The following is a 25335-nucleotide window of genomic DNA, read 5'->3' as shown; positions in this document are numbered from 1 at the left end:
GAACCGAAACACACTGTTTATTTTTTTAGACACCCAAACGCGGAAGCTTCCCGCCACAACATTAAGAAACATAATTTTAAATACGAAATACTGTATATACATTTCCAACAACTTGATCTATGGCCTGAGATGGTGCCATTAAGCTTTCGTGTAACCATTACCATAATCGGGCGAGGAAGAAGGTCATATGGACAGTCTAGTATTTATTAACATATGTCGTTTTGGTTGGATTAATGCGTGCAGCGTGGAGACCGGTACGTTTTGATAAATGCCATCGTTTATTGGTTATAATGATTTAGGGCTTCATTATGCGACACTTGTTAAGTGACCAACTTAAGATGGTCCATACTTCCATAGTTTCAGAATCTTCGCGAAGCAGGCAACCATAAAGCAGATTTCTTGAACGTTCTGCAAAGTGCAACCTGCATCCCATTGAAAGTGAAATCCTAATTCATAGATAGCTACTCAGATGAAAAATGGTGCTATTCCGAGTATTAGAAATCCTGAATCGCGCTATCAATATTTTTGTTGAGATAACTATTCCATGTTTGATAACCATACCAAAATCCGAATTTGTCTCAGTGCCTAAACGAATGTGCGTTGAACCCGGCCAGATTACGAGTCGTAGCAATGCGACCGTACCGTAAAATGTGGTGAGTAGGGTCAAAACTGAAATTCAAACCTCGATAACATTTTATTTTTACATATGAAAACTAAATTGTGTATATAATAAGTGTTCCGGACGTTTGTATTTTAGTTTTTATTTTATTTTGGGTAGTTTCATTTCATAACTTTGACGATAAAGAGGAAACCCACCTCACCCCGTAGTGCCTCGTATTTGGGGTGAGAGGGGTTTTCATACAAAGGTGATTTTGGAAGATTGTTGGATCGATTTTTTTTTATTATGCGTATTACTATAGCTCCATTTTAAATTGGAATACATTATTTTTGTAGCAGTAGCCTTAAAATCCCTTCTCACCCCCCTCTCAAACCTTCTCTCCTCATTCATAACCCAACTCTCCCCGCGAAACCTACTCACCCCGTTTTACGGTACCGAATGTGTTTCTATTACCCCGTGATGGGTAGCTACTATACAAGGCTACGGTTTTCTGGAAATGAGAGCCACACGGGCATATTTCCCATAGGGGGTATCGAGAGGTACAGAGGCAGACACAAATGCAGGTGTGTAAATAGAATACATCCCTACCTCTTCGGCAGAACCGAGAAACCTACCCCTACATGACTAGTAGATTGGTCTAAACTAAATCATATTACTAAGCCACATCTCAGCCGTCAAGGTCGGGAGTTGCGGGTTCCATAGCCCTCATACTTGTCTACTGGTGTGTTGTGTGTGCGCTGTTGGTACTGCATGTAATAGTCCTTACACACAAGACTTGTCGAATGCCACAAGTAGGAGATAGGCACAAACATTGCAACGTTTACGTTTACTGGAGCGGTAAAACCTAAGATTTACCAAACAACGTCGGTAAAAGTCCAAAATTAACGATGTTAACTAACATTTCGAGTTCACCGGTTGTTGGTATTTTTTTTGGTTTTACCAGTAAATCCTAGGCACTCCTAGGTTTCACCGTACTTCGGGATTTTACGGTGTCATATAATACATAAATATCTGAGTGACCGAGCTTCGCTCGGAAAACATAAAAACTCGAAAATGCGCGTTTTCCCAGAGATAAGACCTAGCTAGATCGATTTTTCGCCCCCGAAAACCCCCATATAGCAAATTTCATCGAAATCGTTAGAGCCGTTTCCGAGATCGCCGATATATATATATATATAAATAAATAAATAAATAAATAAATAAACAAGAATTGCTCGTTTAAAGGTATTAGATTATTACTTTGCAAATTTTCACCTTTCACTAACATTTCTATTCTATTGGTTCACATATAGATTTAGTCATGATTATTCATAAGTAGGTACATATATTTGACGTAATTTATGTTTGACACGCGTTAATGTATATTTTGATGTCCGCGTGTTTTATTTATGATCGTTTTTGTATAGTTTTTTCTATGAGAGTTGACATTTTTTATTATCTATTTCCTAGTGTTCATTTATAACACGTAAGCATGTTATGGATGTGTTTGACCAATTAAAAAGCCTTAATGGGTGCTGGAAACCTTATTTATGGGTGTAACGAGGTTATTTAATATATTCGGTAGAACCAGATTTGCATTTACATTTATGGCTTGGTTTATTATTTATGTTTATTGAAGAACCTCCAAAATAGTGAGGATTCGGCTAACATAATACTCCTATTAATCCAGGGTATTTAAATTAAAAATAATACCTATATAAGTAACTGGGTTTACACACGTGGGCCATTTTACTTAAAGTTGTAAACTATACTTTTATTGTGATTTGGGAATTTTATATGTTATTTCTACTCAGAATCACGAGCTCTTTTGATACTGATAAGAGAAAAAAAGTATCTGAAGATTTTTATCTCCATTTTGTTGCCATTTTTAATCTACCTACTTTATATGACGGTAACGGAATAAAGAGAACGAAATATGTTTAGGCATGTATAGTAATAGTATAAGTTTTAGGACGCTCTTATTCTTCTACATATTATGATCGAAAGAGCTCGTGATTCTGTGTAGGAAAAAAAAAACAAAATCTGAAAAAAAGTGTACCTACTTGTAGTGTGTAGCGTAAAATGGTTCACGTTCTAAAACGCCCGTTCAGACCAGTGTTCTTTAAGATGCTAACAAGGATTTTCATTAAAAAATAATTAATGAAGTAATAAGTTGCATATCAAACGTGTTATTGGGGCGCCGCCGTCTCCATTTCAATTACCCATAATATTCCGGTACCTTTAACCACTCGCATCTACCCTATACATATTTAATCACGTCGTCACAAATAGGAGGACATATAACGTTGCGTATATAAACCTTAAATCCGAAATCCACGTTAATTCCAACGGCCCGCAAACGGATGGGCGATATAAAAGCCAGTGTTGACTAGCGTTGGCAAAAAATTAAACAAACCACCGGTTAACGAGGCTCTTAACGCGGCGACAAGATTGATAACCCTGCTGCCAGAATAAAACTGTTTTACGCCTATGGCAGAGTTTTTTATACAAATGACTATTTTTAGGGTCTGCTACCCAATGTTAAATCTATAAAAGATGGCATTGGCGTCATGCTGAATTAAAAATACAATATACCTACTTCTTTCATCTACACGGGCATATAGTATTTATATTCTATAATGTAGGTATCTGTACTGTGTAATGTATTTATCGAACGTATCTATAAGAGAAAATGCCGTTAAACTTTATGCTGAATGTGGCTACAACCAAAACATATGATTTTCACACCAACTGTTAAAGGCTCTCTTGATTGTTCAAAAACTGATAGCAAAGTTGCAAAGTTTCTTATGTTTGCTGGTAGAATTGACTATTGAATGATAAGTATTTAATAACATTTATTCGGATTGATTTGGTTTGATCTTGTTTGATATCTTACAGTTTAAGTATATTTTCTTCGGGTTGGTGTGATGAAAAATGTTGTGTTTCACTCGGGGGCAAATTGTGTTTAACCATCGTGCTTTGAAACTCTCGCAACGCTCAAGATTCCATTTTTCGAACCTCTATAAGATGAAACCTCGTTATCTCGTACTTTTTGGCGTTTCCCTTGAGATTCGTGCTATCGAGGTGTATTAAACTATTGCAACTATTGCACACTGTATTAAACTATTGTCTTGTTAACATTAACTATTGGATAAGACATACGAATTATATTAGTAATCCATTTCAGCCCTGAATCGCGTCTCAGATCCGTCTTGTCTTTATAGGATTTACATACAAGCAACACATTGCACTTGCATACCTTCCACGCCCAAAAATAATTCCCCGAAAACATGTTACGTGGAATATTGTCCAGTGACATTTCATTCTTTCAACTCAAAACTGCATCAAGTCTATTCCCAGGCAATTGTAAACTTGAACCGTAGTACAAGTTACACAGGGTCTATAATTAAATGATCCCTTAGTTTGCCTTGCTGCTGAATCATGTTAAACGAGTGATTTGCGGAGTATGCGCGTGAGTTGCCAAGACCCTGTACGCGGGTGACACGGCAAAATTGCGTGTCAATCTGCATTAATAAACGATTGATATTGTCTCGGCATCTGGCTTATGTAAGATTATCTTTGTTAAAAATAACAATTAAATGTACATTAATCGTACGATGAGCGCCAAACACCAAACAATACTATCGTTATGGTAAAAGCCTGATGTTTCGCCTGAAAAAAAATAGAATTTCTGTGGGATCTATCGAAAAAATCATAAATTTCTTTCAACTACCGTAAAACGGAGTAAGTAGGTTTCGCGGGGAGATGTGGGTTATGAATGGGGAGAGAAGGTTTGAGAGGGAGTGAGAAGGGATTTTAAGGCTACTGCTACAAAAATAATGTATTCCAATTTAAAATGGAGCTATAGTAATACGCATAATAAAAAAAAACGATCCAACAATCTTCCAAAATCACCTTTAAAAATGAAAACCCCTCTCACCCCAAATACGAGGCACTACGGGGTGAGGTGGGTTTTCCTCTTTATCGTCAAAGTTATGAAATGGAACTACCCAAAATAAAATAAAAACTAAAATACAAACGTCCGGAACACCTATTATATACACCATTCAGCTTTCATATGTAAAAATAAAATGTTATCGAGGTTTGAATTTCAGTTTTGACCCTACTCACCCCATTTTACGGTAATGCAAAAGTATAATCCACTAATTTAGTAAGATACAAAATGTTGAAGTTGGCATACTTATGGCAAATTTCGAGGTATAAAAGTGATATTCATGATGACACGAACATGCGATCACATAGATAGATAAACTGTCTAGCAGCTTCGGAGAACGGCGGTTGTGTAATGTGTAAGTGTTGTACAAACTTCGTCTGTGAAAGATTGAATAATTGTTTTTGTTGTAAATGAATTATTTAACATCATCTGTAAACATTAACTTTATGCTATATTTATTTATTTATTTTTAAACTTTATTGCACATAAAAAAAAGTATAACAGGCGGACTTAATGCCGCTATAGGCATTCTCTACCAGTCAACCATAGGCCAAAACAAAAAAACGTAACTCTGACCATCAAAAACAATAAACGAAACTGCATGATGACCGTGATCATATTCTAAAACTGACACATCCGAAATTACTTGAAAATAAACATCCTATGACCTAATGTTTCTGTTAGGTACGAGTTACCCAACAAAATGAACAATAAATAAAAATCAAAACAAACGCAGGTTAATTACAGCCGCTTAATGCGAAGAAAGGCTCGTATTAATAAAAGACAATGCATGCTAATAGTAACGCATTATAAATATGTGCCAGTCATCGAGTTCTATTCACTCAGTGCCGACTTTTTCATAGACGAGATTTGTAGGTAGGTACATTTTTTTTCCATTTATGAGATGAACCCTCCTTCTTCAGAGACGACTAGGGCAGTGTAATTATTTCAAAAGGAGTGAAAGATTTTCACACTTAAGAGGAATTTCTTTAGTTTTTCCCGATAGATTTTTTATTTTCCGAAAATGCAAAACGTTAAGATTTATATTTATATCTATTAATTGAGATCCTTTTTATTGAAAAATCCATTATACTCTGTAAAAGTATAAATACAAACTAAAAATATAAAAAATAACTACTTACTAAAACCCGTCCCGGGCTGTCCCTGACGCAAAGGTGCCCATCACGCTCGCTGCGTTGCCGCGATTAATTATTATTCTATTAATTCATGTAGATTAAATTAACATATGCAATTCACTAGAAGCTGTATATGAACAACCAAGTACAATTACCAACAAATGATCCCTGTGATAATTGCTCTATTCACATTCATGTTAACAAACAAGGGATGAAAGAACAAGTAATTATCAATAATTATCGTAATTCTGATGACAAGGAATGGCAGACAGGCTGGCGGTATTTCTAATGAAGGATGCAACATATCTAAAAGGACGGAAATGTATTATTAGCAGGGTATTAAAAATTCCCAAGGCTGTATTTAAGAGTGTACTTATCTTTAAACAGCTGTATGACAGTTAATACAAATTCCAGTACCTATAGGTTGGTACCAGAAAGATGCGTATTTCTGTGTCTTGCTTGTCAATGTTATTTGGTTCAAGGACACATGTATTTGTAGATGGTAGACTAGATGTATTTGTTATCAGTGAATATGCTTACCTACCTAACTGCCTTCTTGCTAGTTGATGATCTTATTTATGAAAGAGTATGAGTGGTGCATAAGACGTTTTTATTAATGCCGTGTTGTGTTCAGTGTCAACAAACGCATTCCTAGTGCAGGAAATGTAGACTTTGCGGATTCTTCAACGGGGACCGTAAGCGAGATAAGGCTGGAACAATTTTAATATGTAATAAATATTAAAGATTATTTTACCATCATCATTCTCTTGCCCTTGTCCCATTCACTTCGGGTCGGCGCAGCACGTTTTTCTCTTCCTTACCTCTCTGTCGCCCGTCATCTCGTCATTCACTTGCGTTAGTTTCATATCATCTCTCACACAGTCCATCCACCTCTCCTCGTACTTCCCTCCACATTCATTCGTAAAACCTTTCTCGTCACATGACTTATTTCATCCGTCCGCGTCACAGTTATTTTACCGAGAAAGGAAATAAATTTTGGGAGTCAAATAAAAAAATACGGTCTAATTGATAACCTCCTCCTATTTTGAAGTCGGTTAAAAATTGCCACAAATTTTCGCTTGTATATTTTTAGTCTTAGTATTTTTTGTCAGTAGGGACATTGTTTTTTAAAGTAATGTTTATCTCACATGTCTGACGATGAAGACAGACGTATTTTACGCATATTTTGTCGTGTTTTTATTGCCGACGTGACATATTTCATCAGTTGATTTTTAATGCTTTTTAAATTTTAGTAGTCTAGCTGTAGGTAAAGTAACAAATGGAGTCGTGGCGTGAACACAACCAGTGAATGTCTAGACGCAAACAATCACACATTGTTATTATCTTGCACGGACGCGGCTCACGAAGTTGGTAAACAAACGGCATTCTTAACGCGGGTAATGTTGACATTGCAAATTATTTTCTGACTAGGTCATTCCTTTCTTATATTTTAATTAACGAATACAGCACCCCTAGCACATGATTGGTGCGACAGTATCTCGCGGCGAGATAGTCCCGTCTTTTTCTAACCGTGTTAATAAAAGAGGAACGAGTAGTCTATCTCGCCGCGAGATACTGTCGCGCCAATCATGTGCTAGCCCGGCTGACGTGGCTCAATTTAAATTCGCTGCAGGCCGAAGTTCAACACAAGGAATTGAGTTTTTAGTTGTAAATTGAATGTGAACCGCACGTCAACGCCTTTATTTCTGATTCATTAAATACCTATACAACTAGAAAGTAAAATCAGAAAGAAGAATTCGAATAACGTTCTCCATCTTGTATGTTCATAGTACTAGTGAACCATATTATAGTAGGTTTATTTTTTTATGTTTACTATACCTATTATAACTTACCTGCTTTGCCTAAAGGTTGACTGGTAGAGAATGCCTTATGGCTATAAACTATGTGATAAAAAATTAGGTCATGTTCACCAGATTCGAGACCTCGGTATCATAATGGATTCAAAACTCACTTTTATACCTCACATTGATGACATGTTAGGTAAAGCATTTAAGCAGTTAGGATTTATATTACGTGTAGGTAAGCCATTTAAGAGACTTTTAACTTATAAGGTACTATTTAACAGTTACGTTCGTAGTCGCTTGGAATTTGCAAGCGCTGTGTGGAGCCCACTGTATAAAATACATAGCGATAGAATAGAGAGAGTTCAGAAGAAGTTTGCTAAGACAATAGAATACAGAATTAGAGATAAATACTCGGATTACGCCACCGCAATGAGAGTACACAATATAACATCCCTTAGTTATCGCCGAGAACGCACCGATATCTTAACACTTTATAAAATTCTTAATAATATTATTGATCCTCCGTTTTTATTACAGTCACTTTCCCTCAGAGTTCCTCGACGTTGTGAACGCGCCTGCAGGAAAAAACCTCTCTTTTACATCCCCCGTAGTCGGACTGCTTACGCAAAGAATAGTTTTGCTAAAAGGGCGTGCAGGTTGTACAACGAAGAATTTCATAGTCTTGATATGTTCTGTGAGAAACTTAATAGATTTAAAACACTTTCTATGCAGTGTAATATGTAACCCAAATCATTAGTTATTAGAGGCATTTTTAATAAATAATCTCAGTATTATGTATGAAATGTTACTGTTTCTTATATGTATGTACCTAATTGATTACGAGTAACAAAACCTCTTTTTTTGTATTTCAGTTTTAAAACAATTGTTATGGTTGTTATAAGATATTAATTAATTATTGATAAAATTGTACAAATTTTAATACTGTGATAGGTACTCTTATATTTTAGTTTTTTTTTTTCTCTTAGTTTATTGTTGTATGTACAAATAGCTCTGTTTTACTCTGTAGAAAACAATTTGAATTAACATGATGTTAAAATATTTTCATTAAGGAAACTGTAAGTCTAGTTTTAAGAAAATTTCCAGTGTTATATATAACTATAAAAGACTGTTTGTTTCTTGAATAAATAAATAAAATAAAATTAAGTTCGCCTTTTGTACAGTGTGTTTTCTTATGTACAATAAAGATTAAATAAATATAATATAGTTATGAATAACTTACAAGGAGAACCGTGTGAGATTTATCTCTCCTGCACCAACATAATATACTTAGGTCTCTGTTTGACCCAATGGTTGACTGGTTACCTTTTACATACCTATTTAATTACACAAACGGGAACGCCGCTCAGCTGAAACGTCGGAATTTAAGGTAAAAACAATGAAATTATATCGCGGTAGACCCGTTTGTGTAATTAAATATGTGTGCAAAACGCGAGAGTTTCAAGTGTTACATTGGTTACCTTTTTTTGAATGAATACTAATAGTTACGCCATAATCTTGAATTAAAAAAGGAAGCAGATTGCAAAAAACGCTCGCTTGTAGGAGTAAGGACTCTTAAGTTCGCCATTTGTACGCTTTTCTTTGTGCTATAAAATTTAAATAAATAAAGTACTACATTATCGATATAGCGTATGGCCTATAAGACTAATTGTAGGTAAAGAAATAAATATTACTCAGATTTTTTTTTATTATCTATATTCAGGGTTGGGCAGTATTTCAATTACATGTATTTGAAATACGTATTTGAAATACAAATTAGTATTTTGTATTTGTATTTCAAATACTACCTCAAAAGTATTTTGTATTTGGTATTTCAAATACTGCACTCACATGTATTTAGTATTTTGTATTTCAAATACTTCAAGCTTCAAAATACATTTCTATAAATACATTTTATTAAATTCTATAATCCTAAAATGTCTAATCTCTCGCACAAGCTGTGAGCCGACCGCGAACCTCCGATCCAGCCGAGATACAATTTTCATTGGCTGGATACTGGATTTATATTAGGTCAACTTCTGCGTGGAACTTTTCGTTTAAATCTAGGGGATAGGGTCATTGCAGTAGTTTCCGTCCATGCACTAGTTTTCGACGACTTGACGGATTATCAAATATATATTTCATTTTTAATTTACTACTTTTTGCGAAATCTTCATCTTCGTCGCGTTGTCCCGGCATTTTGCCACGGCTCATGGGAGCCTGGGGTCCGCTTGGAAACTAATCCCAGTAATTGGCGTTGGCACTAGTTTTTACGATAGCGACTGCCATCTGACCTTCCAACCCAGAGGGTAAACTAGGGCCGTAATTGGAATTAGTCCGGTTTCCTCACGATGTTTTCCTTCACCGAAAAGCGACTGGTAAATATCAAATGATATTTCGTACGTAGTTCCGAAAAACTCATTGGTTCGAGCCGGGGTTCGAACTCGCGACCTCCGGATTGCAAGTCGCACGCTCTTACCGCTAGGCCACCAGCGCTTCCTTTTTGCGAAATATCATTGTTATATGTAGACAGATATATTGCTTAGACGCCTTAGACATAAGGATTGAAATCAGTCCAAATTTGTGCAGGAATGTAGGTGTATATTCAAATTTCGTCAAGTGGACGTAAACTAGAGCTGGACGAAAACTAGCGCAATGACCCTATAAGTTTATATGAAAGGATATTCGTTAACGTTAAAACTAAATGCTAAACAAAAAAATAAATAAAGGTATATTTTGTAATTGAAATACATTATTTTAAACACAGTAATTTGTATTTTGTATTTCAAATACCCGTCACCAAAGTAGTTTGTATTTTGTATTTCAAATACTTTTAAAAATGTATTTTGTAATTTGTATTTCAAATACGTGGAAGCCAGTATTTTGCCCAACCCTGTCTATATTAGGAGTTATTGACTCGTCAAGCCCGCCCACAAGCTTAAAAAAATACGCGCAAAATCAATGTTTGCGAATTATATTTGCCTTAGCCCATACGGGCATGCAGAATTTCGCACGACCATAAACACGGCTTTAGTGCCGCGGTAATTAATGACACCCTGTATATGAACACGTACGGTACTTACTATGTGACAATAAATGGGGCTTTAAGGATTATATATCTGCACACACACATTTCTAGTCAAGAAATATATAATCCTCTAGAAATTCTAGATAAATATATAGAATTATGTATAGATTCACATTATTCAAGAAACAGTAAGATTGATTTACGTTTTTGAAGTAAATACATTGGATGAAACTAGATAAATAGTAGCCTTAATTATCAAAGAAAACCGCCAGTACTTCTTTGGGGAGAGTCAATTATAGCTAGATACAGATTTCACTAATTGGATCCAAATGGATCTAATGCGATAGGTATCAATAATAATATATCCATGTGTCGCATCTGAATTCTCAGTATCACGTCAGACTCACACATGAAAAAACCGTAACCATAGCTCTGCCGTGTCCCATCCATTCCGATCCATCAAATGCAAGATGTTTATCTTAAATGATTGTAATAGCTTATAATTTATTCTGTAAGTTCAGCAAAAAACCCCGGACCCGGTACATGGAACTAATGACTGTTTTTGCGCACCGTACCTTGTCCACGTAAACTTCTAATCTACATATCTACATATTTTAGTATATTTGTTTGTAGAGTTGAAAAAAGTAGAACTGTTCATTTTTACTTTGTATTTGTCATATTCCACAATTGCTGTATATCTGTTTGCATTACATTTAAGTATAAGTTTACGGCCTCATTGTAAAAAAAAATGTCACGCACAATATCTTCGCATGATAGTTATATGGTGGGTTGCTATGATTTTAGCACTTCTATGAAATTATGACGTTTATTTAACACTTGCACCGTCTGGGATATCAAAAACGCTGCCAACTTAGCTATGTATGTCGGTATACTCATTATATGTAGGTGTAGCATCGAACCGTAGCGTCAAAACTAGTCAACCGTTTTGGTTATTGAAGGGTAGTATCAAATGTCAATCGATTCATTTTATGACCGCCTTTGAAAAAGGCGGACAACTCTATTTATTAAAAACGTACTAGTCGGTTTTTAGTGGGTGTAAAACTCTCATATATGTACAGGGTGCTTCCTGTAACAGGAGCAATAAATTAAACTTAAGGCTGTATTGTATACTCCTTAAACTGACCAACATTTGTTTAGCAACTTTTAAAAATTATGAATCCTTTATACTTCCTTTTTTTCATACAGAATAAATATTGCCTTCAATGTACGCTGACATCAGTGTGTTTGACGTTGCTTGTCACGCTTTAAACATAACAAAATTTGCAATACATTGTGTCTTAGAATAAACTTTAAAGTGTAATAAAAATCTAAACACGAGTTATTTTCAAAAGTTGCTGCACAAATGTTGGTCAGTTTGAGGAGTACAGCCTACAGTTTCATTTATTGCTCCTGTTACAGGAAACACCCTGTATAAACAACCAACTGAACATTGGACTCTATAACAATGCATTAAACCGTTACGAGGTGTTTAGATGAACAGCAATGTTATCTTATCTCACGTAGGTATTTAATTACGTGCTTCGCTCTGCCCTCGAGGTTATTTAGACGCATACAATGCGTTTTACGCTTCAACTAAGTCAATAGTAACATAACATATTTAGTATCGGTTTTCCGTATATGTATCTGTAGATATTTTACACATGATCTTAGGTTTCCCTGTCTCAAGAATGACGTATGACGTTCTTGAGTTCAACAATGGGAACGCACACATGACTGTATGGGGTTGAGTAAATGTAAATTTTAGTTTCTTAGCTTCAGATACATTTTTGTGTAGGTACAAAGCCATATTTAACATATTTATATAGGAATAGCTTTTCAGAAATAAACTTGGAAAAAATATGTAGTACAATGGATCAAAGAAACTAACCCGTTGTTATGCCCTTGAGTGTAATTACTAATTAGGATCTAGATTGAATATAGCTCGGTAATATAGGTACCAATAGCTGCTGAGAAGTTCCGTTTTAATTAAAGGATTTTAACTAAATGCCGTGCCGTGTCTGCTTCTTCCCAACTCTGCACGTAAATTTATCAGCCGTTGCTGTCGATATGCGATTATTGACAGTAATTATTTTGACAGTTCTGAGGTAGTATTCCAATCGCTCAAGAGTTGGAGAGCGGCTCAAATCACGTGTACGTCTCTTGCGCTCACAAACAATGGGAATTGCAATGGAACTTAGAAAATTATATCATATTTAAAGTAAATTTGGCCCTTTTCCCGGTGTTCGTCCTCGCTAAAATTTCTCATATGCCATAGTTGGATACTTAGCATACAATATCTGTAACTGACATGTCTTGTGATGTGACCTATTACAGTGTGGTGTTCATAAAAAGGAATAACTAGGTTTTAGTGGATCTACACTTCAGGTACCTTTACGGCGACCACTCACAGACGAACCATTTGTTTGCAACCTTTGTTTATTCCCAAAGAAACTTGATACAGAACATTTTAAATATATGTGAACACTAGCTGTTGCCCGCGACTTCGTACGCGTTGATTTGTATATTGGTGGTTATATATTCTACATTAGCTTAGAACATTATGCAGCAAAAGATAGCAGTAGGGACGGTTAATTAAGTATTATACAACTTAATTATTAGATTTGTCTTTCACAACCTGGCTACGAAGTTTCAAGCCCCAAACTGAATAAAATTGTTACCGATATAATCCCTCTCAACCCCCAGAAGATTTTCAAGTCCACTATGTAATAAAACCTACTACCTATTTACGAAGCTTGAAGTTCCTAATTTTAAATAAAATTTGAACCCTCTACCAACTTTCAACCCCTTTTTAAACCGTTTAGGGGATGATTTTTTAAAAACGCTGAAATCACTTTTCTTGTATTCTAATAATATTCCTTTATACAACGATTCAAGTCCCGCACTCAAATAAATGTTTGACCTCCAAACAAATTTTCAACCCCTTGTTCACCACCTTGGGGGATGAATTATCAAAAATTCTGAAATTAGTTTTATTTTCTTTTTATAAAATACCTTTTTACGAAGTTTCAAGTTCCTAGCTTTAAATAAAATTTGAACCCTATACAAACTTTCAACCGTTTTTAACTGTTTTCAGGGATGAATCTTTATAAACGCTGAAATTACTTTTCTTGTATTCAATAATATGGCTTTGTACAAAGACTCAAGTCCAGCACTCTCAAAAATATTTGATTTCCATACAAACTTTCAACCCCCTTTTCACCACCTCAGGGGATGAATTTTAAAAAACGCTGAAAAGTAGTTTTATTCTCTTTTAATGAAATAACTTTTCATGAAGTTTCAAGTTCCTAGCTTTAAATAAAATTTGAACCCTATACAAAATTTCATCCCCTATTGGACCCTTTTAGGGGATTAATTTTTAAAAACGCTGAAAATACTCTTCTTGTATTCTAAAAATATGTCATTATACAAAGATTCAAGTCCCGCACTCTCAAAAACATTTGATCTTCATACAAACTTTCAATCCCTTTTTCACCACCATGGGGGATGAATTTTTAAAAACGCTGAAATTATTTTTCTTGAGTTCTAATAATATGGCTTTGTACAAAGATTCAAGTCCTGCACTCTCAAAAATATTTGATCTCCATACAAACTTTCAACCTCTTTTTCACCACCTTGGGGGATGAATTTTTAAAAACGCTGAAATTATTTTTCTTGAGTTCTAATAAAATGGCTTTATACAAAGATTCAAGTCCCGCACTCTCAAAAATATTTGATCTCCATACAAACTTTCAACCCCTTTTTCACCACCTTGGGGGGTGAATTTTTAAAAATGCTGAAATTAGTTTTCTTGTTTTATAATTTAATACCTTTTCGCAAAGTTTGAAGGTCCTAGCTTAAAATAAAATGTGCACCCCAAGACAAACTTTCATCCCCTTTTTAACCCCCTTAGGGGTTGAAATTTTAATAACTTTAAAATAATGTTATTTTGCTATCTTATGTTATGCCTTTATAAGAAGTTTTAAAGAATTTGTAATGGATCCCATCTTTCAACCCCTTTTCAACCCTGTTAGGGGGTGAATTTTTAAAAACGCTGAAATTACTTTTCTTATTTTCTAATAATATGCCTTTGTACAAAGATTCAAGTCCCGCGCTCAAAAAAATGTTTGATCTCCATACAAACTTTCAACCCCTTTTTCACCACCTTAGGGGATGAATTTTCAAAAACACTGAAATTAGTTTTCGTGTATTTTAATAATATATCTTTTTACGAAGTTTCAATTTCCTAGTTCAAAATAAAACTTGAACCCCATACAAACTTTCATCCCCTTTTTAACCCCCTTAGGGGTTGAATTTCTCAAAATCGCTTCTTAGCTCTTATACATTTTATAAATGCAACCTAGTGTCCAAATTTCAACTTTCTAGCATTTGTAGTTTCGGCTCTGCGTTGATGAGTCAGTCAGTCAGTCAGTCAGTCAGTCAGTCAGTCAATCAGTCAGGACACGTGCATTTATATATATAGAAGATAGATAGATGTTTAAATCGCAGGATGCTCGCAAAGCGGCCGCCTGTGGTTTCGGAGATGGAGATCCCAGTTCCTAATCTCTTACCGATTGAAGACGAGTAATGTTTTAAGACGAACTAATACATATAACGTGATCAGGGCTCAACTAAGGTCAAAATTTCATACTTTTATGGATATGAATGGATTTAAATTTTGCGTCGCTAGTTCAGATCCAGACTTTAAAACTTTCTGAAGCGTACCTACTCGTAGCGCAAACTGTTTAGTGACATGATTCTTTAGCCAGACAAGAACGAATCATGCGTAGGTACCAGGTTTGGAAACAACCAAATTATTTAATTTAATATGCAGGTACCTACGTCAAAACACTTTTTGTTTAGTATTTGAAATTTATTTTATTTTATAATTTATATATTATAGTAGTGTAACTACAAAAACACAAATCAAAATATTTAATTTATTCGAAAGTTATCTGCAACATGACACCACCGACATCATTCCATGCAAAAAATGAACTGATTTATTGCAGTAATAAAGACATGAACTTGGTATTAATGGGAGGATGTGATACTTGTTTTTTTGGTGTCATAAATTAATACACTTTTGCTGTCTGTCATCTTAAATTTTGATTTTTAATACACCGAAAAATGACTTAGCTTTCACTCATCTTTCACTACATAAAACATTTATTAATATTTATTTAGGGTGACTGCTATAATAAACTAGACGGGCCCGCAGCTCCGCTCGCGTAAATGAAGTAAAGAGTTTGTCTTATGTTTAGTTAGATACCGATATTATGATGTATTGAACCCTGCCAGGGTTTATAACTGTGATAGGGACTTCTTATTTATAACCGTTATTTGGATAACTTTATTCGCAAATTTCTCAAAAAATGATGTGATTTGATAAAAGGCAAGATTGTATTTTTTCATCTACGTAGGTATTTATTTAAAACTTGTTTCAACAAAATTATTATTTATTTTTATAAGCCCAATTGCAAAAACCACCGCCCATAAATCGTATTTTCATACAAACGTAAGTAGTCCCCATTTCCTTGTCAGACCTAGTAGCACGGTCGCATTTTTATCGTTTATCACCATGTCTGTCACGTTCTAACAAGTATGTAAGTGCGAAAGTGACGGGCATAGTGATAGTCGATAAAAATGGAACCGTGCTGAGCCTGCTGGATATTGACATTACTTACGACGGCTACGGTGACGCAAGACGCAACAACCCAAAGTGAGTCCTGGCCTCCGACACCAGATCACGCCATGTTTCCCGGTCTTGCGATAGCTCTCGCCAGTCGCCATGGCCGAGGTTGAGCAGATCTTGAGCAACTACGTCGTTCCAGCGATACCTGTAGGACGTCCAATCGGGCGTCTCCCATTTCGTAGTCCCAAGTACGCTCTCTTCACGGCACGATCCTCTCCCATTCTCTCGTATCCGAGCCACTGAGCGCTTAGCCGCTTTGGTCTCTCCAATGCCCAAATACATCACCAATATAACGGAACACATCCTTATTTCTATGCAACAAAGTTATATTACGATATATTTGGCTACTTTAGCCTTCACTATTTATTTGATGCTGACTGTACATTTGCTTCATGAATTTGTAGTCTCCATTAGATATATACCGGAGCCACCAAGGTCGCTCAAAAATATCTGAACATGCACTTTAACTACATACATTATAATTTACATTGTTCAGATATTTGTGAATACCTCGGCCGCTCCGATGTATCTGATGGTGACTGTTCAGCATGAAGAAAAAATCCTACCTGGTCTAGTCGTATCGTATTACGCGAGAAAACAGTTCCCGAATTGGTTATATCTGTAAAGTCATTCAAGTATAATTATCATACACACATTATTACGGGCACCATCCCTTGAACTGATGGGCTTCATATTAAATAACTTAATTGCTATCAACTTTGTATTTTTGGCCCATCTCGGCAGCCCGTTCCCCGGACGAATGGCAATGTTTGCCGAAGCCGTGAAAAGTCAATCTGAATAATATAACTCAAAAAGAAATGTATAACAATTAAATACAAATTATTAACACGATAATCATACGATAATACTAATTTGATTGATATTATTGATAAGTCATATATGGCATAAGTCACTCATATGGGCATAGACCGCATAGACTAAGGTTGAGGTTGACATCACTTTTTATTTTACTTCGTGTAATAAAACGCCGCAATAACTGTATACCAACATGACAAACAAAATCATTTGGTATGTCTGTAGCACCCACAGCACCACATCAAATAATGTTGTCTGTAGCACCACCGAAACGAAACCAACCGAGAGTTGCCGAAAATGGCCGATCATCGTAAAATGAAGATTGTTATGAAAATTTCTTTTGCTTATTGTAAATTAAATACGCATCGAAAGCGATAGTTTTTATGCTCTAGTTCTATTCTCATATTTAGATAATAGATTTAAACAGTTTTTTCTTATCATACGTGCGTGGTATTCGAGAAACGTGTCAAAAACTTTTTTAGAAATTTGTAAGGCGCCATCTCGCTTCTTCCCTCGTTTTTTATCCCGTTCTGGTTTTTCAATTTTATATATATAGATGGCCACTATTACATAGTAATTGGCCATTCTTATCAATAAAAATAATTTTTTGCCTATTTTCTTGAATAACTGCTAAACTATTTATCCTAAAATTATAAAAAAAAATATATTTGAGATTCTTACATTGAGCTCATTCATTTGATATATAACACGATATAGTTTGAAAAACATTATTTTATAATTTTCTCATTTACCCCCCAAATATGGGCTCCATATTTAAAATTCATTTATTTTCGTTACACGTCCGTCTTTGGGTCACAAACTTACATATGTGTGCCAAATTTCAACTTAATTGGTCCAGTAGTTTCGGAGAAAATAAGCTGTGACAGACGGACGGACAGACAGACACACGAGTGATCCTATTAGGGTTCCGTTTTTTCCTTTTGAGGTACGGAACCCTAAAAATCATGTTAATTACCGATAAATATAGTTTTCAACTTTGCATAATATAAACTAGGCTAGGTACCGACGAGAACCTTTGAGGTTTCTCTGAATTTGGAATGAATTTTTCTGTAATTGGTATTTAGTACTGTATGTAATGCTTTGTGTAAAAATATACCAAAACGTTTCGCTTTGCCTCATTGCTTGGAAATTATCACAATAAATTAATCTTAATTAGCCACGGGAATATTCCGTTCATGTTATCGGCAAAAAAACGAGTAGGTATAGGTGAACCAGGATCTATTGAGGGTGCGCCATGTTGCGGAATTTCACTGGAACTAATTTTTTCATACTACACTGAATTGTCACCCTATACATGAGAATAACAGCGCCCTCTTGACAATTATCATATATTACTGGTCAGGCTATACAGTAGCAGCAGGAGTTGCGGGCGAGGTGTTCAAAATTACCTCAATGACGCTCTCATTCTCTTAACAATAAAGTCGCGTCAAGATCATTTTGAACAGCTCGCCTGCTTAGCAACTTCTGCTGCTGACTGTACCTTATGATATCGATCATCCTTGCATTAAATCAATAATCCTGAGTGGGTTTAAAAAATGTTCAACCATCTGTAAGTGGTCCGGGATGATATAAATCTTTCATGAATTTATTTATAAGCTTGATATTATGTGCATCGTAAATCGTTTAGAGTTTTGTTTTCAAGAAAAACGAATTTATAGCCGTATGATCGTTTTAGCATAGCCAATAAATAACTTATACCTAAAATAGCTATAGTTTGGCAAGCCATTTCCGTCAGTAGAAAAAGACGGCCAATTAAAAAAAAAGGTAGGCGCAAAGGGTTGTCTTCCCATAGAAAATTTGGATTTCGCGCCTTTTTCTACTGACAAAGACTGACTGGCTTTGCCTGAGTACGTAGGTATATATTATTTATCTCCCGCATACAATTTAATTTTTCAAAGAACTTCCTACTTCTAGGCTCCTATTTCCTTAGCGGACGGACTATCGGAGATAAAAAGTAGGTAGAGCCAATATTTATTTATTATAAGTTATAAGTAGTCATCTTTTTGCATTTTTTTGAGAACAATTTTTTCAACGCACTATTTTCTGAAAGGTTTAATTAAATATTTAAATTTTACTACCATATTAAATATAGGTATAGGTACACCTACGTAAGATGATGGCTTATCGTACACTGCGCGGTCCTATGTCGTATTATCAATTTATCACGTAACTAATGCTGATTGTAAAACTATAAAATGGTCACGGCTAGAATGAAATTTCTAGAACGTGGACTCTTATACTCGCAATGCATCATTTCAAGAAAGTACCTACAGGTTGCTCCATAGAGTAAGTAGGTACCTACATGGTTAATCTTAGTTTAAGCCTTACTTCTTATATATGGTTTAAGCCGTAAACTCCCGTCGTCGATATATCGTGACGGTGGAAAAGTTACCTCTCTGCCTCTCAGCGTATAAAAAAACTTCTGGGAGCTATGGCTGGTGGCGCGTCCAACTCGGTGACCATTTAATGGCTCCTCAACACGATGGGCTACCATACTAGGGCTATCGTGTAGAGAAGCCATATTAACCATCGCATGGCCGTCTCGCTGGTCCAGCGCTGGGCCATCGTGTAGAGGAGCCATAACCATCGCATGGCCGTCTCGCTGGTCTAGCGCTGGGCCATCGTCACAGAATAAATAATAGTACTAAATACAGAAGACTCACTCTCTAACAAAACGCGTCTGTTACGATCAGCACAGATATGGCCGCTAGGTGGCGACAGCGCCACGCGCGGTTTATGGCTTTCCCCAAAATTGGGGCCGAACGGATGTACTTTTAGCTACCTGTAGCAAAGCGACGAAATCGCGGAGTGAGACACGCCTGCCATCGTGTAGAGGAGCCGTAACCATCGCGTGACCGTCTCGCTGGTCCAGCGCTGGGCCATCGTGTAGAGGAGCCATAACCATCGCATGGCCGTCTCGCTGGTCCAGCGCTGGGCCATCGTGAAGAGGAGCCATAACCATCGCATGGCCATCTCGCTGGTCCAACGCTGGGCCATCGTGTAGAGGAGCCGTAACCATCGCGTGGCCGTCTCGCTGGTCCAGCGCCGGGTCATCGTGTAGAGGAGCCATAACCATCGCATGGCCGTCTCGCTGGTCCAGCGCTCATCGTGTAGAGGAGCCATAACCATCGCATGGTCGTCTCGCTGGTCCAACGCTGGGCAATCGTGTACAGTACGACTAGGAATGGTACTCAAACTACTGAGGTAAGTACAAGAATTTCACGAGTGTACGAACGAACTAGACCTATACGGCTACCAAATGTATGGTGACATGTTACCTATTTGCTAACTTCTGCGTAACTTACTTTAGACATCTTGTTCGCACTAATATGCCAGTACAATAGCGAGATGCATTGAATGTAAGTAAATTACGCACACGCTAGCGAATGTCAGTGTCAGGCTGTCAGAGGCTCTACCGCGAACCACGTTCGACGTGTTGCCTCCCTGTCACACTTACGTGCGAATTCACAAGAGCGACAGAGAGGCAATACGTCGAACATGGTTCGCGGTAGGCCCTCGGGTCAGTGTCAAGCTCGTGGTAAGGGTAACTATTAGGCCCCTATAGCCAGGCGTGAGTAAAGGTACCTTTGTGATGTTTATTCAATCACACGAACAAAAAAAATGTTTTTAATTAAATCTTGAAATGTAAGTAAGTACCCCTAGTTCCTAAAAACCTCAGACCCAGTTTTTTATCAATCTACTTATATCAAATTATTTGTCTAAATGAACAACATAGGTAACAGTACCTACTAACAGTGCTGCTGATAACCAGATAAGAGAATGAAAGTGTGCAAAATCTTTCATTTCGGTGCCAACCGAAGAAAATACCTATTTGCCAATGCAAAAACCTTATTGTATAAAACTTATCCAGAACCTGACTTACGCTCTCTCCAACGAGTGTTCTTTATAAAATGTATATCACATAACATAACATAAAGTAGGCATGCAAGACAATAAAGAAAGCGTAAACACTTAAAAACACTTACCACTTTCATGACAAGACAAACGAAATGACAATGAACTTCACTTGCCGAACTAATTGGTACCGGATACCACACGATACCGGTACCGATACCAATTTCACTAACACAACACAAGATGCAAAAGTTGATGCAAAAACTGCACAAAAAAACACGGCTTCCTTTCCAGAGTTAGCGAACACTTGGATGGTCCTTTTGACGTTTGTAACTGGCTAGATGAGAGCTATTTTCATAGAAGTTAAAAAGTTTAAAAGAAGAAAAAGCTGCGTTTGAGTTTGCGTGAAACGACGGGACGTCGGCTGCGGCAGCGCTCGCGCAGGCCCATCTAAAACTGATCCAACCGGTGTGAAGTTGCGCAGGCGATCGTGACCGGCCGCGATCAAGCGAGATATCGTGGCTCACTTCGTGTTGGTTGTCTTTTTGCTCTGGAGTTGAAGGGATTATACCCACCTACCCACGGATGTTGGAAATCCGATCCTAATATTACTAGGAATGATACTCGTAGGCGTCAAATCTTACTTGATTCTAATAACAGTCTAATAAGACGGTAACTTGCGGTCACTTCTGCCATTTCGCGTCAATTTATAGGTATATGTTACATTAAGTATGATAAAGAATTACCTAGGCACATAAACTACTCACGTCCTATGTCTATTTATCATATCCTGTCCCTCCCTCCAGGGGGTGAAGTTCCAAAACTAACTTTAGCTTATTATGCCTATCCCTTGGCTCCAAATTAAAATGGTTCAGTATCTAACCATTCGGATGATTATACATAACATAATAAGATATCATCTGCCTATTTAGCAGTTGTAGCAGTTGTTGTCTTTAATATGTTGGTAGCTAGAGTAGAGTAGGTAAAATGACATATTCGGACGCCTTGCCTTGGCACGGGCCCGACCCGGTCTACGTGAGTCATCCTTAAAGGCTTTGTCACACAGGCGCGTTTTCCGGGCGCGGCGTGAGCATTTATATGTAAAAGCGGCGCGCCCCGCTCACGCCGCGCCCGGAGAACGCGCCTGTGTGACGAAGCCTTAAAGCAAAACACACGAATTGGTTACTGTCAAAATTATTTATTGGAAACTGAAACCAGTGCTAAATAAGCTCTTGTTACTCATTCTGTGATCGGTACAGTACTAAATTAGTTAATTACTACGTAGACTAATGGTACTGAACAAGGAAATATTAACTAAATCCTGATCTTAAACTACAAAGCAGTTTACGAAATAAGCATGTCGTGAAATTGACGCATTCATCATCTGCGGCCACCAATCACCGTCACAATTTAATTAAGCCCAGGATACTAAATAACGCTTGTCTTTATGTAGCATTCGGTATTTAACAAAGCATATTCATTATTTTGTAGTACTAGAACTAGAAAGGGAAGTATACCTATAGTACCCACGCATAATTTTAAATTTGGCTCTTTCAGTATGTTTCATAACTTTATTTTTCATTTTTCAATATTTAAAACCAATGATCCTCAAATCGTAACATTCGTAACGCGTAACGTGTTGTGTTTTTATTAGCTTTAAATCCCTCAGGTTTCGTGCTTTAACTCTAGTCATTGATGTGATTATTATAACCTAAAAATCTAATGGACTCATTGACACCAACTTATTAATTATTGTAGTAATGTTTATATGTACTTATAGGTGGATTTAATAAATGGGGCACTGAAGGCAGCTGATGAAAGTGATAAATATCTACCAACAACAAACGGGGCCGATTCGAACATTACAATTGCTTATAAGATGTCACAGCGATATAATATTGATCTGCCAGTGTCTAAAGTGACATCAGTATCGTATAGCTGTGACATCTTAAAAGTATTATTCGAATCGGGACGATAGCAACTTGTCCTAAAATCAACCTCTCAGACGTAATGCAACATAACATAATGATATTTTTATCAACATTTTCGATTAGGTGTTTGATTATCTTTGCATTTGCGGTGAATGTTTGATAACACTGCAATATAACAATGTCAATATCTGATAGCACGATAGCGAATACCCCTTACATTCGCATCAAATTCAACCTTAAATGTATCAGCCATGGAATAAACTATTGAAGGGTAAGGAAAACTATGATACGAGGTTGTGGAAATGTCTTTTGGATAACAATGGGTTTTTGAACTATGGAAGTTGAAGGTGAAGATGCTATGACCAATATCAACATGAATATGGGATAGACACCAGGCGGTCTAAGCATGAGTTGCGTTCTCGCGCGCGTAGCCATACTTGAAGTCGCGCTAGATATATGGAGTCGCGCGCGAGAACGCAACTCATGCTAGCAGGTCAGATAAACACTATTTACCTACTGTGAAAGGCTGTCACTGTCAAATTATGCAGTTATAATTTCGGGTATGTCTCGCCTAATATGTACTTATATGAGGTAACATACATGATCATTTTCGTTTATTTTCAAGTTGCTTTGTTCACGGAGCTCCACAAACCTACAGTTGTCGGGGTCTACTGCTCCAAGGCTATTTTATAATAAACGAGTCATAAGCTTGAGTCTCAATGTTCCATCGTAATCGTTAGACAATTTTTTTATGACAGTATAAAACAGTTTTTCCATTCCAACAATTACGATCATATAAAATATTATTCGAATTTGATGAGTTATGATTATGATTTAATTTTATGACTCCCATATTTCTAAATACGAGTATCTCTGGGATATTATGTTCTGACCCACATCTCCGTTTCCGTGACAAATCGGACACCTACCGCGAATTTGCCGGATGACAGTCAACGGTATAACACAAAAAAAATCGCCTAGAATAACTGTAACAATGGTAACAAACAGGTGCGGTAAAAATAACATCACTAATTACTTACTATCCCTCAAGACATCATCATCCAGTTATCAGAGGGGCTACCTCGAAAACGAAAATTCGCAAATTGCGGGCATTTTTCTCTGTCACTCTAATTACGCCTTCATTGGAGTAAAAGAGAAAGATCCCCGCAATTTGCGAAATTCGTTTTTCGCGGTAGCCCCTCAGAGCTTCAGTGTGAGCCACGAAAGAAGACATTCAAACAGTGTACATAAACTTTAAAGGCATTAATTAGGCATTCTCCCTTTTTCAACATTCTGGTGAACTAATTATATATAGGTACCTATGTATCTATGAACTGTCGTAGTCTCTTTTGACCCCGATTCACAATGATTGGCAGCTGATATGGGCTGTATTAGATTGATCGCAAGAAGATTGAAATCAACGTCAAAGTAATTAATTGAAGTCATATTGTAAAACTACATCTGACAAGGGTTACTATTACGACTATTACGAGGTTTCACACATGATAGGTCACCCTGCAAGGGCAGCATAGTACATAATATATAATCAGAACTTTTGCCAACACTAGGCCAACACCTAGTCCGTAGGGAACTAACCTAAACGCTAAGTAAAGCAAGCCATAAGTAACAATCCAAATCCTTTGCATACTTATACATTATACTCTAATACCGATAGTTTGTATGCAGGAGAGATGTCCGCATCTATATATAAGTACTTATTTACCATTGACTACAGTCAAAGGTACACATTTGCTTATTAGTTTGGGGTTAGGTTGATTAGAGTATGAGCATCTTCGCATACTTATATTTATAACCATCGTAAATCTTTCCCGTCTATTACCGGTTAGATTACCGACGATCGAATTCGATAATTACCTGAATGAGCAAAAGGAAAAAATAACATGGCATAATCGTAAAGTCTCATTAAGTTGTAACTGTTGTACCAAAGTCGACATTGAGCGGAAGTCATAATCGAATACCAGTCAATAATTCAGTGACAAAACTGTTTCTGTACCAGTTCAGTTATCCTGATTGGATTCGGTCCAATCTGTTATTGCTTCTTACGAGGCTAGCAGTCGAGCGTATTTTGCATAACACCGCTCTTATCTCTCTTCCTAGGAAACAAAAGATTGCGCGTAGAGGTTGGCGCCATTGCGCATAATAATGCATAGGTAGATAGGTACATATAACAAGCGTAAATCTTTGGATTCCTCCGAAAACGGTGCCGTCATATGACGGCCGTCATATAGCGGCCGCAAAAGACGGCCGTCTTTACGGTGGCGACATGTGGAAAGTACCACGGCGTCATAACACACCGTCATCCACCAAGGTCAAAGCGGCAAATTTGAAAAATGTAGGCGCGATGGGATAACGTCCCATAGAAAATTTGAATTTCGCGCCTTTTCCTACTGACAAGATTTGCTTGATCATCTATACTTATACTTGGAGGATGAAATATCATCAGAAGAAGAAAATAATCGTAGTACGGAATCATTATTCAA

At 36.7% G+C, this 25335-nt stretch overlaps 3 protein-coding genes across 5 annotated transcripts in view; 1 reads left to right on the top strand and 2 right to left on the bottom strand.

The window, feature by feature from the left end:
• The window catches only part of LOC134663129 (rho guanine nucleotide exchange factor 17), a 150073-nt gene extending 128696 nt beyond the window's left edge, over positions 1 to 21377 (bottom strand). The window contains exon 1 of one of the 3 annotated variants that reach the window (XM_063519479.1): positions 21035 to 21377. The gene's annotated coding sequence lies outside the window, so the exon portion shown is untranslated. The remainder of the gene's footprint in view (positions 1 to 21034) is intronic. The other 2 variants (XM_063519460.1, XM_063519469.1) reach the window with 2 other exon arrangements.
• Positions 1 to 25335, top strand: part of LOC134647513 (uncharacterized) — a 206595-nt gene that overhangs the window by 171448 nt on the left and 9812 nt on the right. The gene's annotated exons all lie outside the window — the stretch shown is intronic.
• LOC134653045 (uncharacterized) lies at positions 19583 to 20202 on the bottom strand. Its single transcript, XM_063508332.1, has 2 exons — positions 19866 to 20202; positions 19583 to 19661 (listed from the first exon to the last, which is right to left on the bottom strand). The coding sequence occupies exons 1-2, from the start codon at positions 20175 to 20177 to the stop codon at positions 19656 to 19658; spliced, it is 318 nt and encodes a 105-aa protein (XP_063364402.1). The 5' UTR covers positions 20178 to 20202; the 3' UTR covers positions 19583 to 19655.

Source organism: Cydia amplana, chromosome 1 (assembly GCF_948474715.1).
Source record: "Cydia amplana chromosome 1, ilCydAmpl1.1, whole genome shotgun sequence".
In the NCBI taxonomy this organism is placed as follows: Eukaryota; Metazoa; Arthropoda; class Insecta; order Lepidoptera; family Tortricidae; genus Cydia; species Cydia amplana.
This window is presented reverse-complemented; position numbering and strand designations above follow the sequence as displayed.